At 37.3% G+C, this 23,327-nt stretch overlaps 1 protein-coding gene across 7 annotated transcripts in view; it reads left to right on the forward strand.

Annotated features, from left to right (window-relative positions):
- The window catches only part of chd9 (chromodomain helicase DNA binding protein 9), a gene marked incomplete at its 3' end in the record, with an annotated part of 97,014 nt that overhangs the window by 41,850 nt on the left and 31,837 nt on the right, over window positions 1-23,327 (forward strand). For all 7 annotated transcript variants that reach the window (XM_024296024.2, XM_024296025.2, XM_024296026.2 and 4 more), the window contains 9 exon segments: window positions 2,457-2,875; window positions 14,827-14,935; window positions 18,677-18,823; window positions 19,803-19,871; window positions 20,049-20,104; window positions 20,416-20,533; window positions 20,724-20,810; window positions 21,051-21,188; window positions 22,905-23,026. In XM_024296024.2, the coding sequence (XP_024151792.1) occupies window positions 2,457-2,875; window positions 14,827-14,935; window positions 18,677-18,823; window positions 19,803-19,871; window positions 20,049-20,104; window positions 20,416-20,533; window positions 20,724-20,810; window positions 21,051-21,188; window positions 22,905-23,026 (1,265 nt within the window).

A 23,327-nucleotide genomic window follows, 5' to 3' on the forward strand; every position in this document is an offset into this window, starting at 1 on the left:
TGGAGCTTACTTTTTACCTTTTCATCGGCTGTTCAGGTCCCCGTCGTTTTCATGGGCCTGCGTGCTGCTAGAGAGATTGAAATCACTGCAGTGCTGGCAGGCTGTAATTTCAGTTATTTATAGATGTATTACACAGCTGCAGTGCTCTCCGTTTTGCTGCATTTTATCTCTACTCTCTCCCTGCCCCTCTCTCTGACATTACTATTTTTTTCCCTATATCCCCCCCCCTCCACTTGTTTCTTCTTTCATGTATGCATTACTTCTAACTCCTCCCTCTTTTTTTAAGCCTTTATTTAAATAAGAACATTCCAGTTTGATCCAGTAAATTTCTGCCTATTAGGCTCTGCAGCGTTGCACACGTGAAAATCATAATTCCACTCTTGGGCGCGTGTGCTTTTTTTTTTTGTTGTTTTTTCTTCTCCACTGCCTTCCAAATGAATTGGTTGTTATTCAATTCCCTCCCCCACTTTGTCAAGCTAATTCTCTTTATTTAGCTAGCAATGTGGGGACGGAAAAAAAAAAAAAAAACGGCAACCAGCCGCGCCTGGACCCTGAAAGCAACTCACTTTTTTTTTTAGATTAGGTCATCCATTTATGGGGTCTCTTTCTGCTGGGCCACAACAAAGCACTTGTGTAGGCATAACTGCAGTCACGCCATCTATTATTCACATATTATCATGTGTCAGGCACGCTGGATTATTTATGTCTTCGAGGCACACTGTAACCTGCTACAATAGGCGAGTGTTTTACTTTCTTTTTCTAAAAGGGTACCTAACCCAAAAAGAACTGCATTTGTCCCATACTTTCAAGTCACATGGTACCCACAGGATTTAAAATAACTTTCTATGGAAAATGTTTTTTCCTTCTTTCATTCATATTGATGTTAAGAGAGTTGAGGTTAGTAGTTGGTGACGGGGAGTCCAACCCCTGTTCTCAGCATCAGGAAGGAGAGCAGCAACAAGCAGTCTGTCTGACAGCCTCCAGAGGGTTTTCTCAATGAGCTGAGTAACATTGCCATTTGTCAGTTTGTAGCACCGCTTATGTACGATTAAAAATGTACTATGTTGTTTTATTTAAAGCCTTTGTCATGTTTGTTAAATTTTATCTTATAACAACATAATCCTATTTTTTATAAGTATTCATTTTCAGTAACCATTTTTACTATTGTAGGTTGTTGTTATATGAAGTACCGTATTTTCCGAGGCATAAGTCAGTTTTTTTCATAGTTTTGCCAGGGGTGCGACTTATACTCAGGAGTGACTTATTTGTGTTTTTTCTTTTTTTAAAACATCAAAAGGGTTATCTATTATTTTCCCAGTAAACACTGTCTTTTAGCGGTTGTTTCTGCTAACAACTGCTAGTATCTGAAGTATTTGCTACTGACTGCTGCAGAACAAGTGTTGTCCAAAACAAACACGGAAGAGAATCTAATTGTTTTCCTTTTAAACTTTGATATTTTTCTTATGCAGATCAAAAGATTAGTATTCTTGTACTTCTTTTTTTTTTTTTTTTTTAGCTCTGCTGGGCTTGGCGGATTTGTTCTAAAACGTCATTTTTTCCTAAAAATGCGACTTAGGCCCAATCCGAGTTCTTCCCTTCTCCTTTCCCCTTCATTTGGCCCTCCAAACAGAGAGTTATGAAAAAATAGTGTCTCATATTTCAGACGTCACTTTTGTTCGATGACGTCACCAATAATCACCGGTCAGCTAGCAATAGCACAGAGTGTTCAACATCGGTTTTATAACTTTAAAAAGGTCATGCTACAACAAAAAGTCATTACTTGCATTCAAATGTAAGCGTCTGTGGATCAGAAGGCACCCACGTGAAGAAAAGCGCTTCTCAGGGCAAAGCAGTTTACACTCGCGATGGAGGACTTTGTACCTCTCCGTTTGGAGGGTCAGATTTAAAAAATACATGTACCAGACACAACTTGCACTTAAACTGCCCTTCAAATGGAGGGGAAGGGAGAATGGAAGAATTTGGGTTGGGCCTTATACTCTAGAGCGACTTATGTGGTTTTCTTCTTCTTGATTAGACATTTTTTGCCCATGCGACTCCAGAAAATATGGTAGTGTTGTCTTTTGTGTTCAAAACACTCAAATAGTTCTTTATAGGGCTTTGGTAAAGGGTTTTATTTGTGTAAATGTAGGGTTATAGGGAAATGTTGTATGAATTTAAGAAAAATAAACAGCATTTAGTACATTTTAGGTTTTGGGAAATGTCTTTCTCAGGTGTGTTGAACTCATACATGGCCTGTTAGTCACATCCTGTCTTTTTTTTCTCCTATTGCTGAGTGTACTTTTAGACACAATTATCTTTCTAGCTATAATACAGTGTCTGTTATGTCCTGAATCTTAAACAGCCTAATTTGCATCCTAATTTCAATATGTATGAAATGGTTCATTATGCAAGTGTCCTAATTATAACACAAATACATCATTTTTTATTCTTTTTAGCCTCGAAAGAACATCAATGGTCCGGGAAGCCAGGTGTGCGTCCTCAGTCCTCCAGTGAAGAGCAACTCGTCGTCGTCGTCTTCTTCCTCTTCGTCCTCTTCATCATCGTCCTCGTCGTCCAGCTCCCCGTCGGAGAAGAGGGTACCTCGGAGGACGCATCAACAGATGGAGTCGAATCTTCAGGAGAAGCAGGAGAAGGCAAATAGAATCATATCAGAGGCTATTGCTAAAGCCCGGCAACGAGGGGAGAAGAACATCCCACGGGTCATGAGCCCAGAGAGTTTCCCCAGTTCTTCTGCTCAGTTCAAGGCCCACCGGGACCGTGGCCACAAAGGAAATGGCAAGGCCCGGTCCAAAGACAAGTCATCGAAGAGGGCCTGCATTGTACAGTCCAAGCCAAAGCAGAAGGCCAAGATCGGGTACGTGGATGTCATTTCTGTTCTGTAAACTGCTATAGTGACTAGTTTGATGAAAAAGAACTTTAATCCTATTTGTGTTAATTCAGCGCATGCCAGAACCACTCTTGCATTTCGTGAGGTCAAAACATGTGACATGCACCAGCGGTTAACTCCTGGCTACTTTATAGTAGGACTGTCCGTTGATGTTGAATTTAATATGTGAAATTACAAGAGAAAATCTATGGGTATTTCTCCTTGATGAGAATATAAATCTGATTTATGGTGGGATTTTTAAGAAAGGTGGTTGTCATACATGTTGACCTGTTTGGGTTCTGGTTCGTTTCTCTGGTACATATTTACTCTTGTGTATTTTGTTCCTGTGCCTGCTGAGATGGAAGCTCAAAGTTCAGCATTTACTGCTCTCCACAACAGTAAAGCAGGCTCAGTCATGAAGGAGAGACATGGGAGGAGTGAACAAAGAGAGCATTTACATGCGAGACTGCGGCGCCTCGTACGTTTAAGCAAGTAGTGCTGATATATAGATACTATAATCCGCCTCCCATCCCCCTCAGTTTAACTGCAATAAGCAAGTGTGGAGCTACAAGCCACACCCAGCCCAGGCTATTAAAATATCAGCTGGTGCAGATGTGAATGCAGAGACGGGGAGACAAAGAAGCGGGATAATGTTTAAATATGGTTATATCACATTCAGCGGACTGGGCGTGAGAGCATTTGTTATTTTTAAACCAGCAGAAGCGAGGTCTGTTTTTTATTAGGATGAGTGAGGAAGAGACTGACAGCGGTCAACAATCTAGCTGGCAGCTGCCTTGATCGATAATTAGATGAGGTTAGCACAGGGGGCATAAGCTTGGAGCTCATAATAGATTTTTCCCGTTATGAGTGTGTATGTAATAATTAAAAAAGTTAAATTAAAAAAGAACGGAGGAAGCCTTCTGTAGATGGAGGTAGTTGGTTGCTAGAGCTCAAACTATCTTGGGTGCCCCAGATGCTTTTAGCATTGGAAAAATTGTTGAGCAAGATTGGTTTCAATTCTTTTTGTTCATTTATTTTCATTCATCTTACGGCAGCTTTCAAAGCACAGTTTAAGTTCACTTAAACACATTTCTCCATCATCACCTATTGAGACATAATTGAGAAAATGAAGTTATTATCAAGGACAATTTAAGATTTTTTTTAATGTAAGCCACTATTTCCAAGTGTGATTTACTGAAACCAATTCAAGTATGTTGTAATAAGGTAGTGTGCTGTGTAATCCAATAAATCCACAAGTAAGAACAAAGCACCATAACTCCAAAACGAGGACACATGCAGTCGAGTGTAGCCCTTAAACCATCCAGCGTCCATTTAGAGAATAAAGAAGAACTCTGTTGGTCAAAACTAGGCTAACTGCTACTTAGAATGAGCTTTAAAGAGGAGTGATTTATTACACAATGCAGAATTTAGAAGAACACTTAGCATCTCATCAACATTTTTTTTACACATTTCTTGAATATTTTTCTTCACAGAATGACATTTTTCTTCTTGTATGCACCCACAAGAGTGCATACAAGAGTGCAAGTGTTATTTTATTTTACAATGTCTCTTTACTTACTGTTATTGTAGTAAGTAAGTTGTTAAATTAAAATACATGTTATTTACATTAATTAAGACCCCCAAAAAGCCAATTTAAATATTTTTTTGTCATTTGATGCTTTTTAATTCTCATTTTAAAAACTAGTACTTAAAGCACAACCTCAACCTGGTAAATGTGAACAGGAGTTGAATCCAGGAGGATAACTGGTTTATTAAAAGGTTGTAACTTTGTTTCAAAGGTGCCTTTTGTTTCCTACATTCCAAAAGGTCACGTTTGTTGACTGTTGTTTACAACTGTGTAACTTATTAAAGTGTGAAAGGGAGTGGCAGATGGCCAAATCAAATGGACTACTTGAAAGTCTAGATTTATAAAGTTCTCTATTTTGTTAAAAGATACAAGTTTGTTTGCCAGACACTGACAGGTTTGAATTCTCACCTAAAATTTCATGTGAGCTAAACAAGCCAAACTGGGTTCCCTTGGTTTATGTCTTGGTCACAACTGCCCTTACGGGTAGATACGGGCTTTCTGTGCGGGGCGTGAAGGTGGCCTGCACAAAATATTATATTCACAGATCACTCAGTGAGCCTGTACGAGCATGTTGTGGGCGTCAGGTAAGTAAGGGTCAAGTAGGTGAGATGCAGGCGTGTCGTACGAATTTTGTTTTCTACTCTCAAAAAACCTGGCTGTTAAAAATGAGGCAATTGGGCAATGTGGGCATCCTTCAGGGATCTTACGGGCACTTGGGTATCACCCGCACACCCTGTTTGTGTAAGTCTGTAAGGAAACAGTACAGACCTTGTTAATGACTGGAGTGTTGCTTAAAGAAAACTATACAACAGCACATCATAAGTACCTGTAGCTTATATTATCCTTACAAATACTTTACGAGACAAACTCATCACGTGCACAACAATGGTTCATTCCATTTTAATGATGTCTCTTGAAATGGTCATATGAAGCACAAGAGAACTAGAAGACACAGCTTCACTCCACTTAGATGCAACCTGCCCCTTCTACGACCCTCTATGGGCCCAAAGAATCCAAAAACCCGTAGCACCCACACTGGTCAACCCATGGATCTCTGCAAGTGACTAAGGTATTACTTGAGAGTAAACGGTCCAAAAGGGAGTAAATGACGTAGATACTGGACTCATAAAAGAGTTGGAATATGTCTACACCACTAAACACGGTGTTGGGAAGAGTATAAGACACGTACCAATAAGTGATAATCAAAGGATTAGTGGAACTAGCTGGTTGTCTTCTTTTGTGCTTTTCTTGCCGTCTCTGTCAGGTAACACTACCTTCAGGAGAGAGGCATTTGGAACCATGTGATATTTCTAGGTAGTTTAGTTTGCTTCTGAAAGTGCTGTGCGTAAAAGAAACCAAACCAAAACCTGGGTCTAAAATGTATTGCCATTCTCCGTCCATTTAAAGCGAATTCACTATACCAGCCTTAATGATCTGCCCGGGTGCCTAAAGTATGAAAATTGAAAGGGAAATGCATCCCAAGGGTTTCCCATTCAGATGTGGGAATTATTCAAACCATTCCTTAAGGACGTACTGCTCTGTTACTTACTCTACTTAGAGTTCTATGATACATCCATCCATCCATCCATCCAGCCAACTGACTTTTAGACTGGCTTTTTTCCAATATTATAGATGATTTCAAAAAGTTAATCCACGAAGGAGTGAAGTATATGTTTTGTATCTCATAAATTGTATGTGAAAGGTGAGGTAAAGGATTAGGATTGGTCAGTAACACAAAGGATGTAGGAGTCAGTACTTAGGGTTAGTTTTTGATTTGTTTGTGCTTAAAATATGCAACAAACAAGTTAACTTTTATAAATGCAGTTTGAACATGTTTTGAATGCTTGGGATTGCCTTCTTCATCATTTATTTTAATGATGTGTGAACATTAAAATGTGATTTACTTGTATATCCTATTTCTGTCTATGTGATAGATTTTAGTGTGTCTGGCAGTAATGGTGTTATCTTACGATGTAACAGAGGTTGTTTCAGGGTCTAGATCTTATGAATTTGATTGAAGAACCCCCTAAAGCTGCATAAAGAATTGAGTTTGTGTTATCTTTGATATTTCAGGCAATTCTTTTATTTCAGTCTTTAATCTTCAAAAATTGTAACCCCCTTAAAATGTGAAACTAAGCCCTGTTTTACTACTCATGAATGGAAATACCACCGAGCACAATCTGCCCTTAAGAGAGGCTGGGGTTATTTTGTAGGATAGGCTTGGTCAATCACAGATCTCTGGAGGCTGAAATTTGCTTTTCTGGGCAGGCTACCTGCTGAAAAGCATTCTCATATAATCATAAGATCAAAGCACAGTGTTGCTCATTCCCTTTTTTTCCTCCCTTCCCCCCCGTCTCTTTGCTTTTTTTTTTTTGCTCAAAATAATGTAGTTCTTCCATTTAGTTCTCGCTCAAAGCTGTGCATCCAATGTTTCCTGTGAGCAGGCATGTTCTAAATATGGTGGTATTACAAAGCAGCAGGATAGCAAGAAAATATCAAACAAAATGGTGCTGGTGAGATCAATTACATGATAGAAAATGGAGGTTTAGGGCTAGTGTAAATGCTGCAGCATATAGCTGTTCATATTTCAATGTTTCACCTGCTAGGCGCCTAATCTCTTTCCTCTCACTTTTTTTTCATTAGCAAAAGCTAAAGCTATTTTTTAATTGTTTTCCCGGTTAATCCCTGGCAGGGTGCATATTTCTTCGTCTGCTGGTGTGTGATTTATTTTAATATATTTGGAGCTCTGGAGCCTCAATTGCAAGGGTGTGCATTTAAAAAAAAAAGTATGGCAGCCTGTGTTATTTATGTTTAACATAATATCTTCAATATATGTTGTTTTAAATATGAATAATAGGTATGCTAAATTCTCACTAGTCTTGTTAGCTTTGGTGTAGTGAGATTGTAACCTTTATATTTATAAGAATGCAAAAAGATGTAATAAGTAATACCTTTATGGCACACTTATGTCCACCTAATAGGAGAGGTTGGGTCATATTCTTCAGCTAAAACTGTTAAGTCAATCCTGACATGCTGATGTACCACTATGGTCTTCAAATGCTGATAAAATGAAACCCTCACACATGCACTCCCAGTGGAAGCATGCCAAGTAGGGCAGGACAACACTACAGAGAAAAAAAGATGGGGATAATTTGGCACAAAAGAAGGAGTGAAGCCATTAAAGTCATGTGCATCAGTGACGGGAGCTGGTTACTCTAGGGAAGTAGCTAGTGGTAGAAAATGATCAGACGCCACGCTGGAGCCTGCAGTTGTTGAAAAGTGGATGATGGATGCATTTTATCTGAACGAATCACTAAAAAAAAAAAAAAAAGACAGATGACTGATTTTACTGGTACATTTAGGTAAAGCAAGAAACCTTCTTGTTCGGTTTACTTTATAAATCTTATCTCTGTTTCACAAATAAGATGTTTGACTGAGAGCTATTGTTTTAATTCACCAAAGTCATGAGACATAATCCTAAATAAATGTGCTCATCTCGTGCTTGGGGCTGGCCAAGAGGATGTGGAGGAACAACAAGGTCCATACAAATTTCTGAGTTGGTCTGTCATTGGAGTCTAGTTACGTTACTGTCAAATGGCTTTTTAACCTTACAATATTGTATTATTACTAATCATGGAATTTAAAGAAACTTCCTTAAGGTGAACCCACACCAAACGCAATCCGTGTGCCCCATAGTGTGACGAATTTGCTGCTCATCGCCTCAAAAAAAAAATGTGTTCCTGAACTCGATGCCGCAGCTGCATGTGGGAGGAGCTACCAGCTAATGCATTTAGGATGATCAATATAAGGAATGGTGTCTGGGGTTATCTCACTTAGAATGTATGGAAGACACAGATGAAGTTGAGAAATAAGGTTTATTTATTGTGAAGAGTTCTACAAAAACATTGGTAATCATGTCCCCATGTTTGGGTTTATATCATTATTATTTAAAGATTTTCCCGGTACAGGGTGCTGTGTCTGAATGACAGCCACTTCCTCTGTGTTTCTGTGTCTCTGTGGCTGAGCTTGAAAGCTTACTGTCTAATATTAATCCGAGGGGAAAAAATAAAATTAGGAGATTTTTTTCCCTTTTTTTAATGTCTCGATAAGGCCTGAGCCGGCAGCCTCCGCACCGGCTCTCTGTCTGTCGGCATATCGAATGAGTGAGCTCCACCGCGGGAGCAAAAACTTCCGATCTGTCCAGATTGTATCCCGCCTTCACCCCAAAGTAGCCGCATGATCTACCATGAGGAAAAAGATGGGCAAAAACACTCTTTTGGACTAGTATTCTACCTGCTGATCGAGTCACTGAAAATCTCTCATGCCCAAAGCTCCTGGAAGAATAAAAGATTGCAGGTTCGATTCCAGTCTTGCCCACTGATGTGTTGGGGAAGACACTGAACCCCACATTGATCCTGGTACTTATAAGTTGTTCGGCAGTGTTCGGTAGCGGAACCGCTATCGGTGTGTGAATGTGTGTGTGGCTGGGTGAATGGGACTGTAACTGTAAAGTGCTTTGAGCCTTTGACGAAGGTAAAAAAGCGTGTACTGTACAAGTACAGTATACGCCATTTACCATCCTGACTGGCTGTTGATTGCAATGCTAATACTACCTCTCTATTATTTACTAGGACTATGATGCAACTTCCATCCAACCTCGTCAGGGTTCTATAGCGTCACCTAATTTCTCAATAGTGCGACCAATAAAAAAAAAATCTCATGTGGCTCCAGTCCACCAAACTGTTTGACATATAATATTAATAAAGAAAAACATCACTCATACTCTGACGCTATCCTTGTGGTCAGACACACATTAGGTCCATATCATGGTCTGAATCAATTAGTGAAAGATGCTATCCTACCACTGGTTGGCTAAGGTCCAGATATTCTTGTTCTTGTGAGCTCCACTTCTAAATGTCATTGTGCCGTCCAATCTGCTTCCAATACACAGCACAGATGTAGCTTCAGGTAAGAAGGGGAAAATAAAATAACTTTCTTTTTGTTGTTTGGAATGGTTACGAAAATAATAAACTGTAATCCACTTAACAGGTTTTAAATCTGGGAGTGCAGTCATATAGACTCATGGCAGTGGTGCTTGAATTAGAAATCATTCTAACCAATCAGAGCAGGTCCCCTGAAAGCCCCATGGGGTCCAGAGTCCGTCAGAACGCAGGCGGCTGCATCAAGTTATTAAGGTTCTGTTTATTGTTGTAAGGTGCAGATTGTCCAGCAAAACGATTGGAAGATCCCAAACGTAGGTGGAACAGCGCTGAACATCGACCCATTACTATACTGTCACTGGTATTGCACAGTGCGTGGGGGAAATGATCCGCTTCACGAGCGATAGACAGCTCAACACGTCAATTATTGTAAGGACAATATGAGCGCTTTTATTATGTAAATGTGGTTGTTTCATTTGAGCATTAATACAATGGAGGGACTATTTATTTCACACAAAACAGTTTGAAGTGTCAGCCAGATGACAGTTTAACTGTACTTCATAGACGGTCAGTGGATTCCAAAATTTTCAGACCAAACTTGTTTTTTTCCTCCTTCAAAGAATATTCTATTACAAAAACAGAACCAGATTCAGGTGAGAAAGAGACTCTTTTCTATAAGCTAACAGCCAGTGCATTGTGGAGTGATATTACATTCGGTGACATTTCTGTTTTTGACAGCATAAAAAGAGAACATTAAAATAAAGCGAGAAGAGAATGGAGCGGCTGAGAATGCAGTCTGAGGGACTGGAAAAATGTAGTTTATGATGTCATAAATGCTGCATTTGACTTATTGTATTGCGATTGAATAATTCATAGCATGTTGGTTTAAATGCAAATTTCAGTGCGAAGAGGGAGGGAAGAAGATGGCTAGAGAGGGACTGACTTTAAAAAAGAAAAAAGGGAAAATCTTTGAGGGAGACGATTAAAACCAAATGCTGATGGAAACATTGGGGTCCAGGGGAGTGTAATCCTAAAACTGCCTTATGTCCAAGAGGAGGTTTGACCAGTTCCTGGTTCAGATACAGTAAAGCCCAGAAAATAACAGAATACATATATTGTAAAGATGGTGGCTGGATGACTGCTTCCTATACATTTTGAGTTGAAACGGTAAACACATTCAATTCTGTGACATTTGCTTAATCCCTTTCAGTGACGGGAATTTAGGAACAAAAAGAGAAACTTTAAATCTTCAGTGTCAAATGCAATACAGTTAAAAATGTAACTTCTTTTGCTGGTGCATCTTGTGGCAAAAAGTTAGGCTCCATAGTCAGGTAATCAGAGCAAAAAATTGTTCTGAAGGCCTGCTCTTATAGCTCTTTCCACAGATCAGGACCACCTTTTCAGTTACCGGGCGCTACAACCACCATAGACACTTTTACCTTAATATAGCATTCCAGCTACACCACCTTTTGTGTTTTAGCACTCCGACTTACATGCATGTTTCGTGTCAGCTCACCGGCTAACTCACTTCCCTTCCGTTACCACATCCTTTGACAGAAGAATGGACGCTACGCTCCGTCACACAATATGCATATATGCATGTTTTAAAGTGCTACAACCAAAAAAATAGTTTGAGATTTTTAAAGATTATTTTAAACAAAAAAATGTAACTAAATAAGTAAATTAACTTTAACCAACTCATTCACATACAGTTGAAGGACGGTGTGAATCATTCAATGAGGATGGTAACAACGGTTTCCATAATTCTCCATCAATCCATCAAACCATTGTAGTTTATCAACCTGATACTGATGCATTTGGACTGAATTTTGAGCTTTATTTATCAGATAAAATCAATTTATCTCAATACGCAGAACCAGAATTAAAGTTATAATTCATTGGATTATAAAGCAGATTACTTTTTTTTTTTTTTAACAAATTCAAGGATTTAAAATGTGCCTCATGGTTGTTAATATATGGTGGGGGTCACTTAATTAGATCTGATTTAGTTTTTGTTGGTTATATGCATGAATTTGTGGCTGAAATGCACCAGAAACAGTTTTTTTGTTGTTATCCTTGATGACTTGACACTTCCTACTGCATTTGGTGCATTGTCATGATATTGAGTAGGATGTATTTTATTTTGAAAGGAACTCATGCAAAGTTCTGTCAAGTCATTAATTTACATATTCAAATATATATATATATATATATATATATATTCTCTTCATGTTTAGGTTTTATTTATGCAAAAATCACACAATAGTTTCATTGTTTTATGTCAGCAGCAAAAAAAAATAAATCTAAATAAGTATCTTAATTTTCTAAAGGGTGAGTGAAGACTTTGTGGTTCTTACTGGGTTTTGGTTGGCGAGAAATTGACCCGAGTGACTCTTTAAGTGTTGAAGATTACAGACCCCTATTATTGTCCAATTCTTCCCAGATCCTTCAATTGAAATAAAATTGTTTTAGCTCAAAATATGAGCCCCAGGCTAGCAGATTTGTAATTCCCAATGGAAGTGGATAGTAAAACTCACTAATATTGCATTTTTCTATATTATCTATTTTAGTTTTTTTTTTACCCTTTTATCTGGTGGGTGTATTAGTGCACGTGCAAAACTCCTCAAGAAAAAGAATTTTGGCTCAAGTAAGATAAATTGATGAATTCCATTGCTTTTTTGCATTGATAAATGGGTTTGGGACTACAGGCCTGTTTGGTCCACTTTTTCATGCTTGGAATAAACTGTAACAACAAAGCAAATAGTAGGTTTCTGTTTTTTAGTAGCATATTTTAATGTTTATGGTTTACAAAACATACATAGAGTACAAATTATATGCTGCATAGCCCTAATAGTTTTGTAGATCCCATGTTTACCTGTTCTTTTTTATCATTTCTCTTTTCATGTATTGTTTGTGCTTTTGAAGCTCAAGTTACTAGAAGGAATTAGATTCTTCATTCCAGGTAAATGTCTGTATAAACCCATTTATGTCTTACTTTTAGTCTAAAAGAACATTGTGCTCTGTCTAATTGCACTTTTTCATTCAGATTATTTTGTTTTTCTTTCTTTTAATCGGTCACTCTGACCTGGCACATTGCCTTATCACCATCTATAGTATTAGTGGATATGTGCTCCTGCGTTTCCCAGGAAGTGACGTCAACATCGGCATCGCCGCCTACATTACCTAATAAACTCCCGGGAGAAGGTTGCATAGCAACCGCCGAGTGTTGTTGTCAAGAGGATTTGTGAAATGTAATGTCACCCGGAGGGGGCAGGGACACCCGCAGAGGGGACGAGCAGGTCTTTGTCACAGGAGGCTGGAAGTATCTGCCGTTTGCAGCTTATGAAAAGATGTTGTCATTCACATGGGGGAGAGGAACAACCAGCAGAGCAGAAGAGGTTGAAGTCGGGGATGTTTTATTTATTTATGTACTTCGTTGTTCGTAACATTGCACCCAATTATAATGTGTTGTGACACTTTTTTTTGCTTGCTTTTTTGAAGGAATTATGTAGGTTGGTGAAAATCATCTGCAAAATCTGTCCTTTTATCACCTTCTGCTAACATGCTGGGATGTCATTCCTCAAAAGTGTAGCGTCTAGTTTTATTTAAGACGTTTCTACCTTTTTGGCCTTTCAGCATCTAAACAAATAAGCTCTGTCAGGCTAAAGACCCAACACGAGCTAGAGCTGTCCAGCGCAAGGATCCTTGTTCACATGTAGCCTCTAATATAGTCTCATGAACAAGCCCCACAGGGACGTTCTCAAGGCGAGAGGCATACCTATTCTTGCTGCAGTCTATTTGCAAAACCTTGTTTGTATATGCAGCTTATGGTCAGGTTTCTCTTTGTGGTAGAGCCAAGATGGATTTGTTATGTTTGCACAGTACTGGGAGGAAAATGGGGGGAAAAAAGAAACATGAGTTTTGCAGCCATTCTTTTATTTCCCTCCTTTTTACAGCCCACCAAGGCAAAGCTTTGGTGCATGGGATTTCCAAGAAACAAATAAAAGGGAGAGATAGAAGGTATCGGCATATGTGGCAAGAGGTTTTATTGGTAAAAGTCAGAAATACAACCGAGTGCACACAGCCTTTTGCAAATTAGGGAATGCTTGTAACTGAAATTTAACATTTTAGTTAAAAGAAATAAACTACCAAATGGTTTAATTTGCTTTTTTTTTGAATAAGCAGAAAAATATGGTGATTTTTTAAGCTATTCAAGAAGCTTAAGATACTTTTCTTAAAACACATTAAGCCACAGTTATTTTAGCACTGTTGATTTCAAACTTCAATCTTCAAACTTTATTTATTTGTTTAGCGCCTTTCATCCATATGAAACACAAAGCGTTTCACTTAAAAGCAAATAAAATGCACATTAAAAACACAGAGTGTAAAAAAAAAAACATAAACACACAAAGAAAACAGGATATTTACTCGAAAAATAAAAAAAAAGGAGTCCTCCCTTCCTGGGTCCTCCCTCAACCCGCCCAGTTCCCCCCATCTATCTATTTCTCAAAATCAGAAGTTCTAACAAAAATGTTCAGATCATTAACATTGTAAACATTGTTCTGCTTCTCCTGGAGGTAGTTTCAGTTTGGCTACATGGTGGCGATCGCGCTATAGCATTACACCTTATTCCAGAAGAAGACAGTATGAGCAAATATTGTGTTTCAGTCCACAAATTGTTATTTAAATAAATATTTCCTTAAAAGAGTTTGAAAAATTCATGCCTGCGAGTTTATAAAGATGTTCATTTAGTTAGCAATGTATTTTTAGGTTCCACTTAGCATTAGCTGTCCTATGGAAAATTCCATGAAACGTTAGCATCAACCTAGCGGAGTTTAGCTTTGTGTGCTAAATTGATCTATATTTTTATGAATCGGTTATTGACCTATTAAGCGTAAATCTATTCAAATCGAGCCCCATTGAGGTTTTCAGGTTAATCTGCAATACATTTACAATTCATTTACAAAAAAATATCAATATTGGTATCGATATCAGTGATATTGATCCATTTCCGATTGGTCTCAGATCGATACCAAAATGCTCAGTATCACCGTGCCCAAGTTTCAAGACTACAGTTAGATCATGAATGTTTTTTCCCATCATGCACTTGCAATCAATCATAGTTTTTCCTTTATGTTTAACCCTTTTGCACCTGAGGTGTCGCCAGTGACGCTTCAGCATGAAATTGAGGCTTCACCACTTTTAGTTTAACTTTGCTTCTGTTGCCACATGGTGCATGAATGTGTTGCCTCGCAGTATCTTTTTTTTTTATAAAGCATCAAGACCTTTCATCGGTTGGGTATTTTTCATACCACTCCTGATGTGAACAAGTATTCTGAAGGATCCATAAGATGTAGAAAATTCTTCTTTCCTTGGTTTCTTTGTATAATGCTTCTTTTTTTTCCTAACAGGAAAATTGTCATAAAGATTGGAAAAAAGAAGAAACGAAAGCCGGAGTCTTCCGAGGAGGAGTCGGATGACGATCCTCCCCTTCGACACACTTCTAAAGATGACGACTCTGTGAGTACTCATTTGTATGAACGCTCACTTCATAGATGACTGCTAGAACTGGGCCTGCGATGCTCAGAGCATTTGCAAAGCAACGCTGACTCAAACTCCAACGTCAAATCAAACCGTGACTCAGCAGCTTGATGGTTGGCAAGAATCTTGAACCATTGAATTGGTTTTAATCCTATTCAGATGTGGCGTTTGGATGTTTGCCTATGGTGTGACAAGTCTGCAGAGTAAAGACAGGCCTTTTTTTTTCTCCCTCTTTGATAACAGCGAGTGAGTGAACTAGTGTCCTCAGTCTGACTCTTCACACGGCTGCAGAGCTGAGAGGAAGACTCGCAGCTTTAGCTTGAGCCTGGAAAGATTGGCCGTGGTTCATGTTGAGGTCATGCAGTGGGTGGCTATCTCAAGTGCATGTTCCCGTCTCTGTTTATGATGAAGAGAACTGACAGCGAGCCAGTACAATCTTGGCCAACATATCAACAAAAGTCCCTAAATTCACAATTTTCAACAAGTTATTGACATTTATTAAAAGATGTTTTAATTAGAAAATAATATAGTTGGTTGTAATTAAACTGTGAAAAATGAAACATTTAGCTGTAAGCAATCATATTAAAAAATGGTTTGGAGTAAGATGATAACAGGCTTCTAGAAATTCCCAAAACACATTATCTGCAGCTAATTAACAAAAAATGTTTATTTAAAATGCAACAGAAAACAATACTTCTATTAACCCACATTTTTCTTTGTAAATATTGCATTCAAACTTAAACATGTATTGAATTTGTTAAAAAGCAAGAGCAGCAAATGGTAAAAAATAACCAAACTATAATCTGAGCTTCAAGTTTCTATTAAAAAAATGTTGTTTTATAGAGTAGACTGTTCCCTATAGTATATGCATTTTAGGATCTGATAACTCACACTTCTGTAAAACAAAAATACTTTTTTTTTCTTCCTGCTAATTTGTGTATGAAATGACTCCTTACTAGAACTTTATTAATTAAACACCCATTTTTGGTAATGTATTTATTTATTTTTTTTATTCGCCAAACTTTGTCAGCTTACAAAGTCATAAACTGACGCAAACCCCTTTGCTTGATATTTTTAAGCTAAATCTTCAGATTAATCGGCAGATGTAACATTCTTTCATCAAAACACTGCAGTTTCTTAATCCAGTTTATGACTTAATTCTGGTGAGGATTATCAAACCCATTTACATGTATTATTCCCAGATTTTTCTGAAAAAGATTTAAAAAAGGTTTGCTTGTTTTTAATGACTGTTGTATATTAACAGATAAATAATTAAATCCAAAATAAGAGAAGATCCTTCTGGTATTGCTGCTGATCAAACTGCAAATAGTCAGACTTTCTCAAACTCAAACAAGGCTTTCCTCTTTGTGCCTGAAGCAAAGAAGAGAATGTCTGTTAAGAACTGATTTACTTGTTCCTGAAGAAAACTGCAATCATGTTGCAGCTTACTTGAAGTCAGAAATTATGAAAGACTTGAGTGTAGAAGTCTAAATTTAGTGTAAAAGTTGGGTTATCCATGGAACGCTGTGCATTGTCAAAACTCAAAATGTTCGTATTCTTGAGTGCACTAGTATGAAGTGTGTGGATGTATGGAGGAAAGTCCCACAAGCTTTCCCACATGGTTTAGCCCCCAATCCACCCTTAATGCTGTGAGTTAACCATGGAGACACTGGGTTCCATTTTTTAGAGTCTTGACTATAGATTTGAACTCATGACCTTACAATATCAGGCTGGACACTCTACCATAGCCCATTGTTTTTTTGACATGTGCTGTTTAAGTGCATATTATAAGTGACTTTCAGACTCCAGTTTGTGTTCAAAACAATTTAAACTGTTTGGAAAGCTAGCAATTTTGGCTCAAAGTGGGAGGAGTCTGCTATTTGGTTCAACTTTGAGATGATTTCTCCATTCTAGTGTTATTTCTTGACAGTCTATGTTATCCGGATGTATTACAAAGTGTACTGTCTGTCAGTCGTCTGTTCTCACAGAAACTGTGATACTTCGTCATCTGTACCGCGTGGAGCTTTAACTTTAAGTAGATGGGAAACAGGAAGGGGAAATGGATGTCTGTGTTGTGTATGACATCATCGATTTAAGGTCCAGAAACTGCCTCATCTTTTTTGGTGTTGAACTTTCACTCGAGCATTTTGGGAAGATTTGACTTGATTACAATAATCTACTTATGTAAAGACTATAAATTATTCTATGAGTATATTGTTTTTGGATATTTTGTTTAATTTAATACTGAGAAAATTTACATAGTTAACTTATAATTATGGCTAAATATTTCCTACACAAGTGTAAATATGCTAACAAAAAAACAGTGTTTTATGTTTTTCAGCAGAAAATGACTGGATATAAATAGTATGAAATCCTGTACCAACAAAAAAGCTGTTAGCTATATTTGTAAGTAAAGTAAAAATATATTTATACATGGATGTAAGCTTAAAATAATGCATGAAAAAGATATCTAAGTTGATTTTTAAGATTTATCTTTTTCGTCTTGAGCATATTTTCATGCATCCAGGTTAAATTCCTCCATGTTCTGCATGTTTTTATTCTGCAGTCTGTTAAACTGGATTCTTAACCATGAAAAGATCACGATTAAGTTGACAGTTGAGGAGAATATCACGTCAGAAAGACATGTCTCTTAATCAGCGCCCCCCTGTTTTTACAGTCCAACCCGGACTATATCCTGTGATATAATTATGCTTGTTAAGTGCTGCCCCTGCCTTAATTAAAACAGTCTGTTGATGACTCAGTTAGGATGATCCTGTAGCAGAGGGGGCGGCAGCGTGGCGGACAGTAATAGTACACGCAGGTTTCCTCAAGGGCTCGGCCCTTTGTTGCAGCACGCGTGGCAGCTTTGACTCAACACTATCTGGTCAGCTCGGCATTGTAGATGTAAGTGTATATCTCCATTGGGATACTGTGCTGCACACCTAATTAATTTTGCCTCGGTGGCATTTATTACTAATTAACTACACATTATTATTTGGAGGGGTTTGTGTATCGATGCAGGAGCCCACACAATTATAGAGACTTGACAGGGAAGACTCGGCCTGAGCTGCTTTTATTTATGTGGATTTCTGCACGAAAAGCTTTTGTCTTTTATCTGTTGAAAAGTCGATTACCCTCCAGACAGCATCCTTACAAACTGAATGGAATAAATAATAAATACTGTCCACAGTTTGACCCTCGATGAAGCAGTTGGTGCTGCAAACTCACGGTCTTTATTAAATTAAAATAAAATAAATGAATCTTTTCCCTTGAACATTAAAGTTGCTCTATTAGTTTATCTATATAGCATGATCCTTTCACATCAAAATCATATATAGTAGTGTGATGATCAATGACTTCAGAGCTTTTTAAATTGAGACCAACATTTATGATAATTCATATTCACTGATTAACATTTAATCTCACTAATTAATCCGATTTATTTCATTATTTGTTTCTTTGTATGCTTACAAATACCACAGAGGGATGTTTATTTTAATGGAGCATAAAGGACAGACAACAACAGTGTTGTTAGTGTTTATGTGAATATATTCAACAAGAGAGAATTACACATTTTGAGAGTTTTAATGAACCATTTCTGTGAACTCTATTGCAACTGTATTTGGTGAATGATATTGTAACATATCTCCTGTTTTTTAAATTTCCAAGTAAACCTTCTAAAAGTGTCTTACTTGCTTCTTTCTCTCTCCTTTTTTCCAGAAGAGGCGTTCTAACCGACAGGTGAAGCGAAAAAAGTACACTGAAGAGCTGGAGACCAGGCTGTCCGATGAAGAAGTCAAGGTGATTGTTAAAGCCAAGAAAACCAACACAGCAGCATCCAAGCAACCGTCCGTGCAGCTGTTTGTTGTAAGTTATCTTGAGTGTTTCTTTTTGTTGAAAGACCTACTCCTATGAAAATAGTCTTTTTTTGTGTGTTTTTAACATGTTATTATTGAAAAAGTGTTACTAAAAAATATTATTAATTATTTTATATGGGTCCTCTTACAATAAAGGACCCAAATGAAAAAATGTAAGATTAAAACTGTGTTTCTGTGTATTTCTTAACTCAAATCAGGAGCAGATGAAAACCAGATGCTTGAAAAGACTATGAAATCAAAGTCTCCCCTGTGAGCACCTGATGAGCGTTCAACACTCATTTGTAGAGAATTGTGACTCAAAACTGTATGACTGGGTTGATCAAACATTGATCGATGTTATTTTTGCACTACTAATGCTAGCTCAAGGCTATAAGCTCACGCATGAGTGCACAAACAGGGCTCTCAGCGACGGGGAAGGGGGCGGGTTGCTCTGGGTAACAGTCCCGCCCACAAACCAGAATTGTATTTGTAATGAGCGACTGTTGCTGTGCATCAGTTACGTCTTAAATAAAAAAAAAAAAGGCCTTTTAATTTTGGCAAAAAATGCACAATCATTATTAAATTTGTATTAATTTACAATAGAGAAATAATTATTTTAAGCTAATCTTAATGTCATTGGTTTCCTTATAAAGATAATACTACATAAAATCAACAACATATGAACATTTTTACCTCGTCAAGTGCAGGATACTCTTTTCTGCTCACTTCACTCTTCTTCAATGAAATAAATGTGTTAATTTTTAGAATTAGTCGGATTTTTTAGCAAATGTTTTATTGTAAATTCCCTTTTTTATCATGTTATAAAAGCTCATGATTTTATTATTTTTTGTGTAGATTTGATGCAGTTTTCAGTTTTATTTAAAGGAAAGATGTTTAACTTTTCAAAAAATATTTGGTAACATTATTGTTTAATACTTCTTTGAATATTTTTTTCTTTGCTTTTAAAGTCATTTTGAATTTAATTTCAGGAGAATCCTACAGAGGAGGACGCCGCCATCGTTGATAAAATCATGTCTTCTCGAATGGCAAAGAAGGAGGTAAATACCTGCTTATCTATTCGTTTCTATTCATTTGTGATAATATTCTTTTTTAAGTTGGTTAAAAAAAATAAAGATTTTTGTTAATTGATGTAAAACCAAATCAAGAGCTAAATAAATGTTAAATCTCTGTATTTTTTCTACTATCTTCTAATTTTGCTTTAAATCTTTCTTTAGGTCTCCCCGGGAGTGGTGGTAGAAGTGGAGGAGTTTTTTGTAAAATACAAGAACTAGTAAGTTGATTGAGTCATTATAGCCAAAATAATCTCTGTGTTGTGGATATTTCTCTCCTCAACTAAGTTGTTTTTATTAAACCAAAAAGTTGTTTCAAAGAGAAAGGGTTAAAATTTTAACCCTTTTCTTTTTATTCATGCTTCTTATTCAAATTCTGATAAAGCCCTCGGCATGAATGGCATCGTTGACCGAATAACAGCTCACACTGCGGGTCTTTAAATAAAGCTGTGACGAGCGGCGCACCCAGGCGCCATAAAAAACCTGTTTTCTGCAGTTTCTCACCTCCGTCGTATTTGTGTGCGGTTGTTAGCTCCTACTTACACTGCGAGTGGGCCACAGAGCAGCAGCTGGAGAAGGACAAGAGGATTCAGCAGAAGATCAAACGCTTCAAGATGAAACAAGCACAGAGGGCCCTCTTCTTTGCAGATGTGAGGCTGTTTCTGTTGTTCTTTTTTTTTTTCTTTATGTAATTGGAAGTCTTTCAGGAGAAACTTGTAGTTATATTGCATGTGATGTTTACAGTTTGTGTTAAATTTCCAAACTCAAATATGTATGTGACAATCCAGATGGTGTGTGGGCTCTGCTGTTGGTGCTTTACTGTATTTCTATTCCTCTCAGATGGAGGAGGAACCTTTTAATCCCGATTATCTAGAGGTGGACCGAGTACTGGAAGTGTCGTATTGTGAGGACAAAGACACAGGGCAGGTAATGTAAATCTTCCTCCGTTTTTGTGCCTCTAGATGTGCTTTTCTCACACCTTTCCTAGGTGTTTCCTTTCACTGTGCTTTTTTCAGTACAAGAGCCATTCTAGCAATGTCTTTGAATCTTTAAAAAATGCCCAAGGCCACCCTAATGGGATTCCTCACAGCATTTGATGATATTATAAAAGCAAAGCTTGGCCTCGTTCTAGTCTTTTCCAGCGCTAATTGTCCTTGCCTGCTGCAGGAAGTGGTGTATTACCTGGTGAAGTGGTGCTCTCTGCCTTATGAGGACAGCACCTGGGAGCTGAAGGACGACGTGGATCAAAGCAAGATTGAAGAGTTTGAGCAGCTGCAGGCAGCCAAGCCAGACTCTCGGAGGGTGGTAAGTCAAACGTGCATTTTTCCTCGGGGGTGGATTTCTTCTTATGTTTCTGGTATTTTAAGAATCTCCTTCTATGGAGTTTTTTGCACCGAATCTCAAATGCCTTCGAAGGTTAGACATGCTTGCAGACCTAAAGGAAAACCTGCTACATGACTGATATTATTTATTGCAATGGTAGTAGGTTGTCTACTGTAATATTTATCAATTGTTATTGAAGATTTCTAAATTAAAAAAATGAATACTTGTAATGCTTTTCTACTACTAATAGCTTCTAATGTGTTTTCATGGTATTTTTGAGTTTGTAGTGTTTTAGCTACCTGTCATGTAGCCACCATATTTCTATTTACCTTCTCTTAACCCTTTAACTATGGAAGCATTTGTGACTCATAATTCCAAATTCTATTTAATACTGGAAATGATTTTTCATTTTCACAATGTATCTGCATTGAAAAAGCAATTCTCTAAATTACTTTTTCTTCTTCAAAATCGTTCATTCTGTAACTTAATTAAAATGATGAAGAAAATGACATTATAAATTTCCTTTTTTGAAAAGTTCTTTTGTAAATTTGTACCAAAATTCAATTAGAAATAAAAAAAATTAAAATTTAAATGCATTAATAGAAATGCTTGAACTTGAACTTTAAGACAAAATTGATTAAAAATAAGTTTTTTTCTGCTGCTTATTGCCTCAAGAGATTGAGTAACATGTTTTCTATATGTGCTACACTGTTTAAAGGGTTAAATTCTCATTTAATGCTGTTCATCTGTATATCCAATTCCAATTTTCAATCATTAAAGTGGGTTGAACCAAACAGTCTATTTTGTACCAAAAATACTTTTTTGGCTCCCAGAGATTGTTCTCTAACACTTCCAACATTTAAAGTTGCAAGAAAAAGTATGTGAACTCTTTGGGAGTACCTCAATTTCCGTGTGAAATGGACACATGTTGTTTTTTTTTTTATTCTCAATCTAAATCACAACGTTGGAGAAAACAGTGCCCCCTTAAATCATACCAATTTATGTTTTTTCATGTTTTTTAACTCAATTGAGTGTCCAGTTAATGCAAAAAACAAGTAACTCCAAAGGGTTCACATATTTACTCATGTAACTGTATTTAGTGAATAAAACCAGCGCCACTGCTTTGGATAAAGCATGCAAAAGAATACACTTACATAGCTTGTAACACTGGGTTGTTGGAGAAAGGGGATAATTCTAATTTACAGCTGTCCCCTCATTTTTGGTTTGGTTCTAAAAATGTTTTGGTCGGTTTGAATTTTTTGTTTTTACAGTAATCATAGAAGTTTCAAGACCGTAAAACCCCACTTTATTCACTTTTCTCAGAAAGACGTGAGCATTTTTATACGTTTCTCTCTTGTTCATACTCAGAAAATAAGTCCAGTATTCTAATAAAACAAAGATCCGCTCACGATTAAAAATTTATGTTGATTTGGCAAACTTAATCTGGATACACAGCACGGAGGAGTTGATTGACATGCTCTACAGCCAATCAGGATGCACAACACAATGCGCTTTAACCCTTTCAGGGCAGATTTGCAATAGCTAAATGCTAACTACCTATTACTTCCTCATATGATAATTTTCCCCAAATATCACATTTTTTCTGTTACCAAAACTGAATTTGGCCCTAAGGGGGTTAAAAAAATAATACAAATTTTGATTGAAAACAATTAGATATATAAATAATGTGTCCCTTAGGAGCGGCCCCCAGCCAACCTGTGGAAGAAAAAGGAGCATTCGAGGGAGTACAGGAACGGTAACATGCTCAGGGACTACCAGCTTGAGGGGGTCAACTGGCTCCTGTTCAACTGGTACAACAGGTGAGTTTTCAGGTCAAATTTAATGTTGTTTTTAGTGCAAAATGTGACCAAAAACATGAAAACACTAACATTTTAGTAATTGTTGACTGGAACTTGTCATTGGGGCCTTTGACCCTGATCATGCTCGTTGTAATATTAATTTAATTTAATCTAGTGATCACATGTGTTTTCTCAAATATTTTAGCAGTATTTTTTTTAATAAAGTCTATATTTAAACTCCAATTGACTGCAATTGATAATTTCCAGATTATACTCCTTCAGCAGATTGTTAATCAGGTTTAAATTATTCAAAGTGCTCTTT

This window comes from Oryzias melastigma, linkage group LG3 (genome assembly GCF_002922805.2).
Source record: "Oryzias melastigma strain HK-1 linkage group LG3, ASM292280v2, whole genome shotgun sequence".
Lineage (NCBI taxonomy): Eukaryota > Metazoa > Chordata > Actinopteri > Beloniformes > Adrianichthyidae > Oryzias > Oryzias melastigma.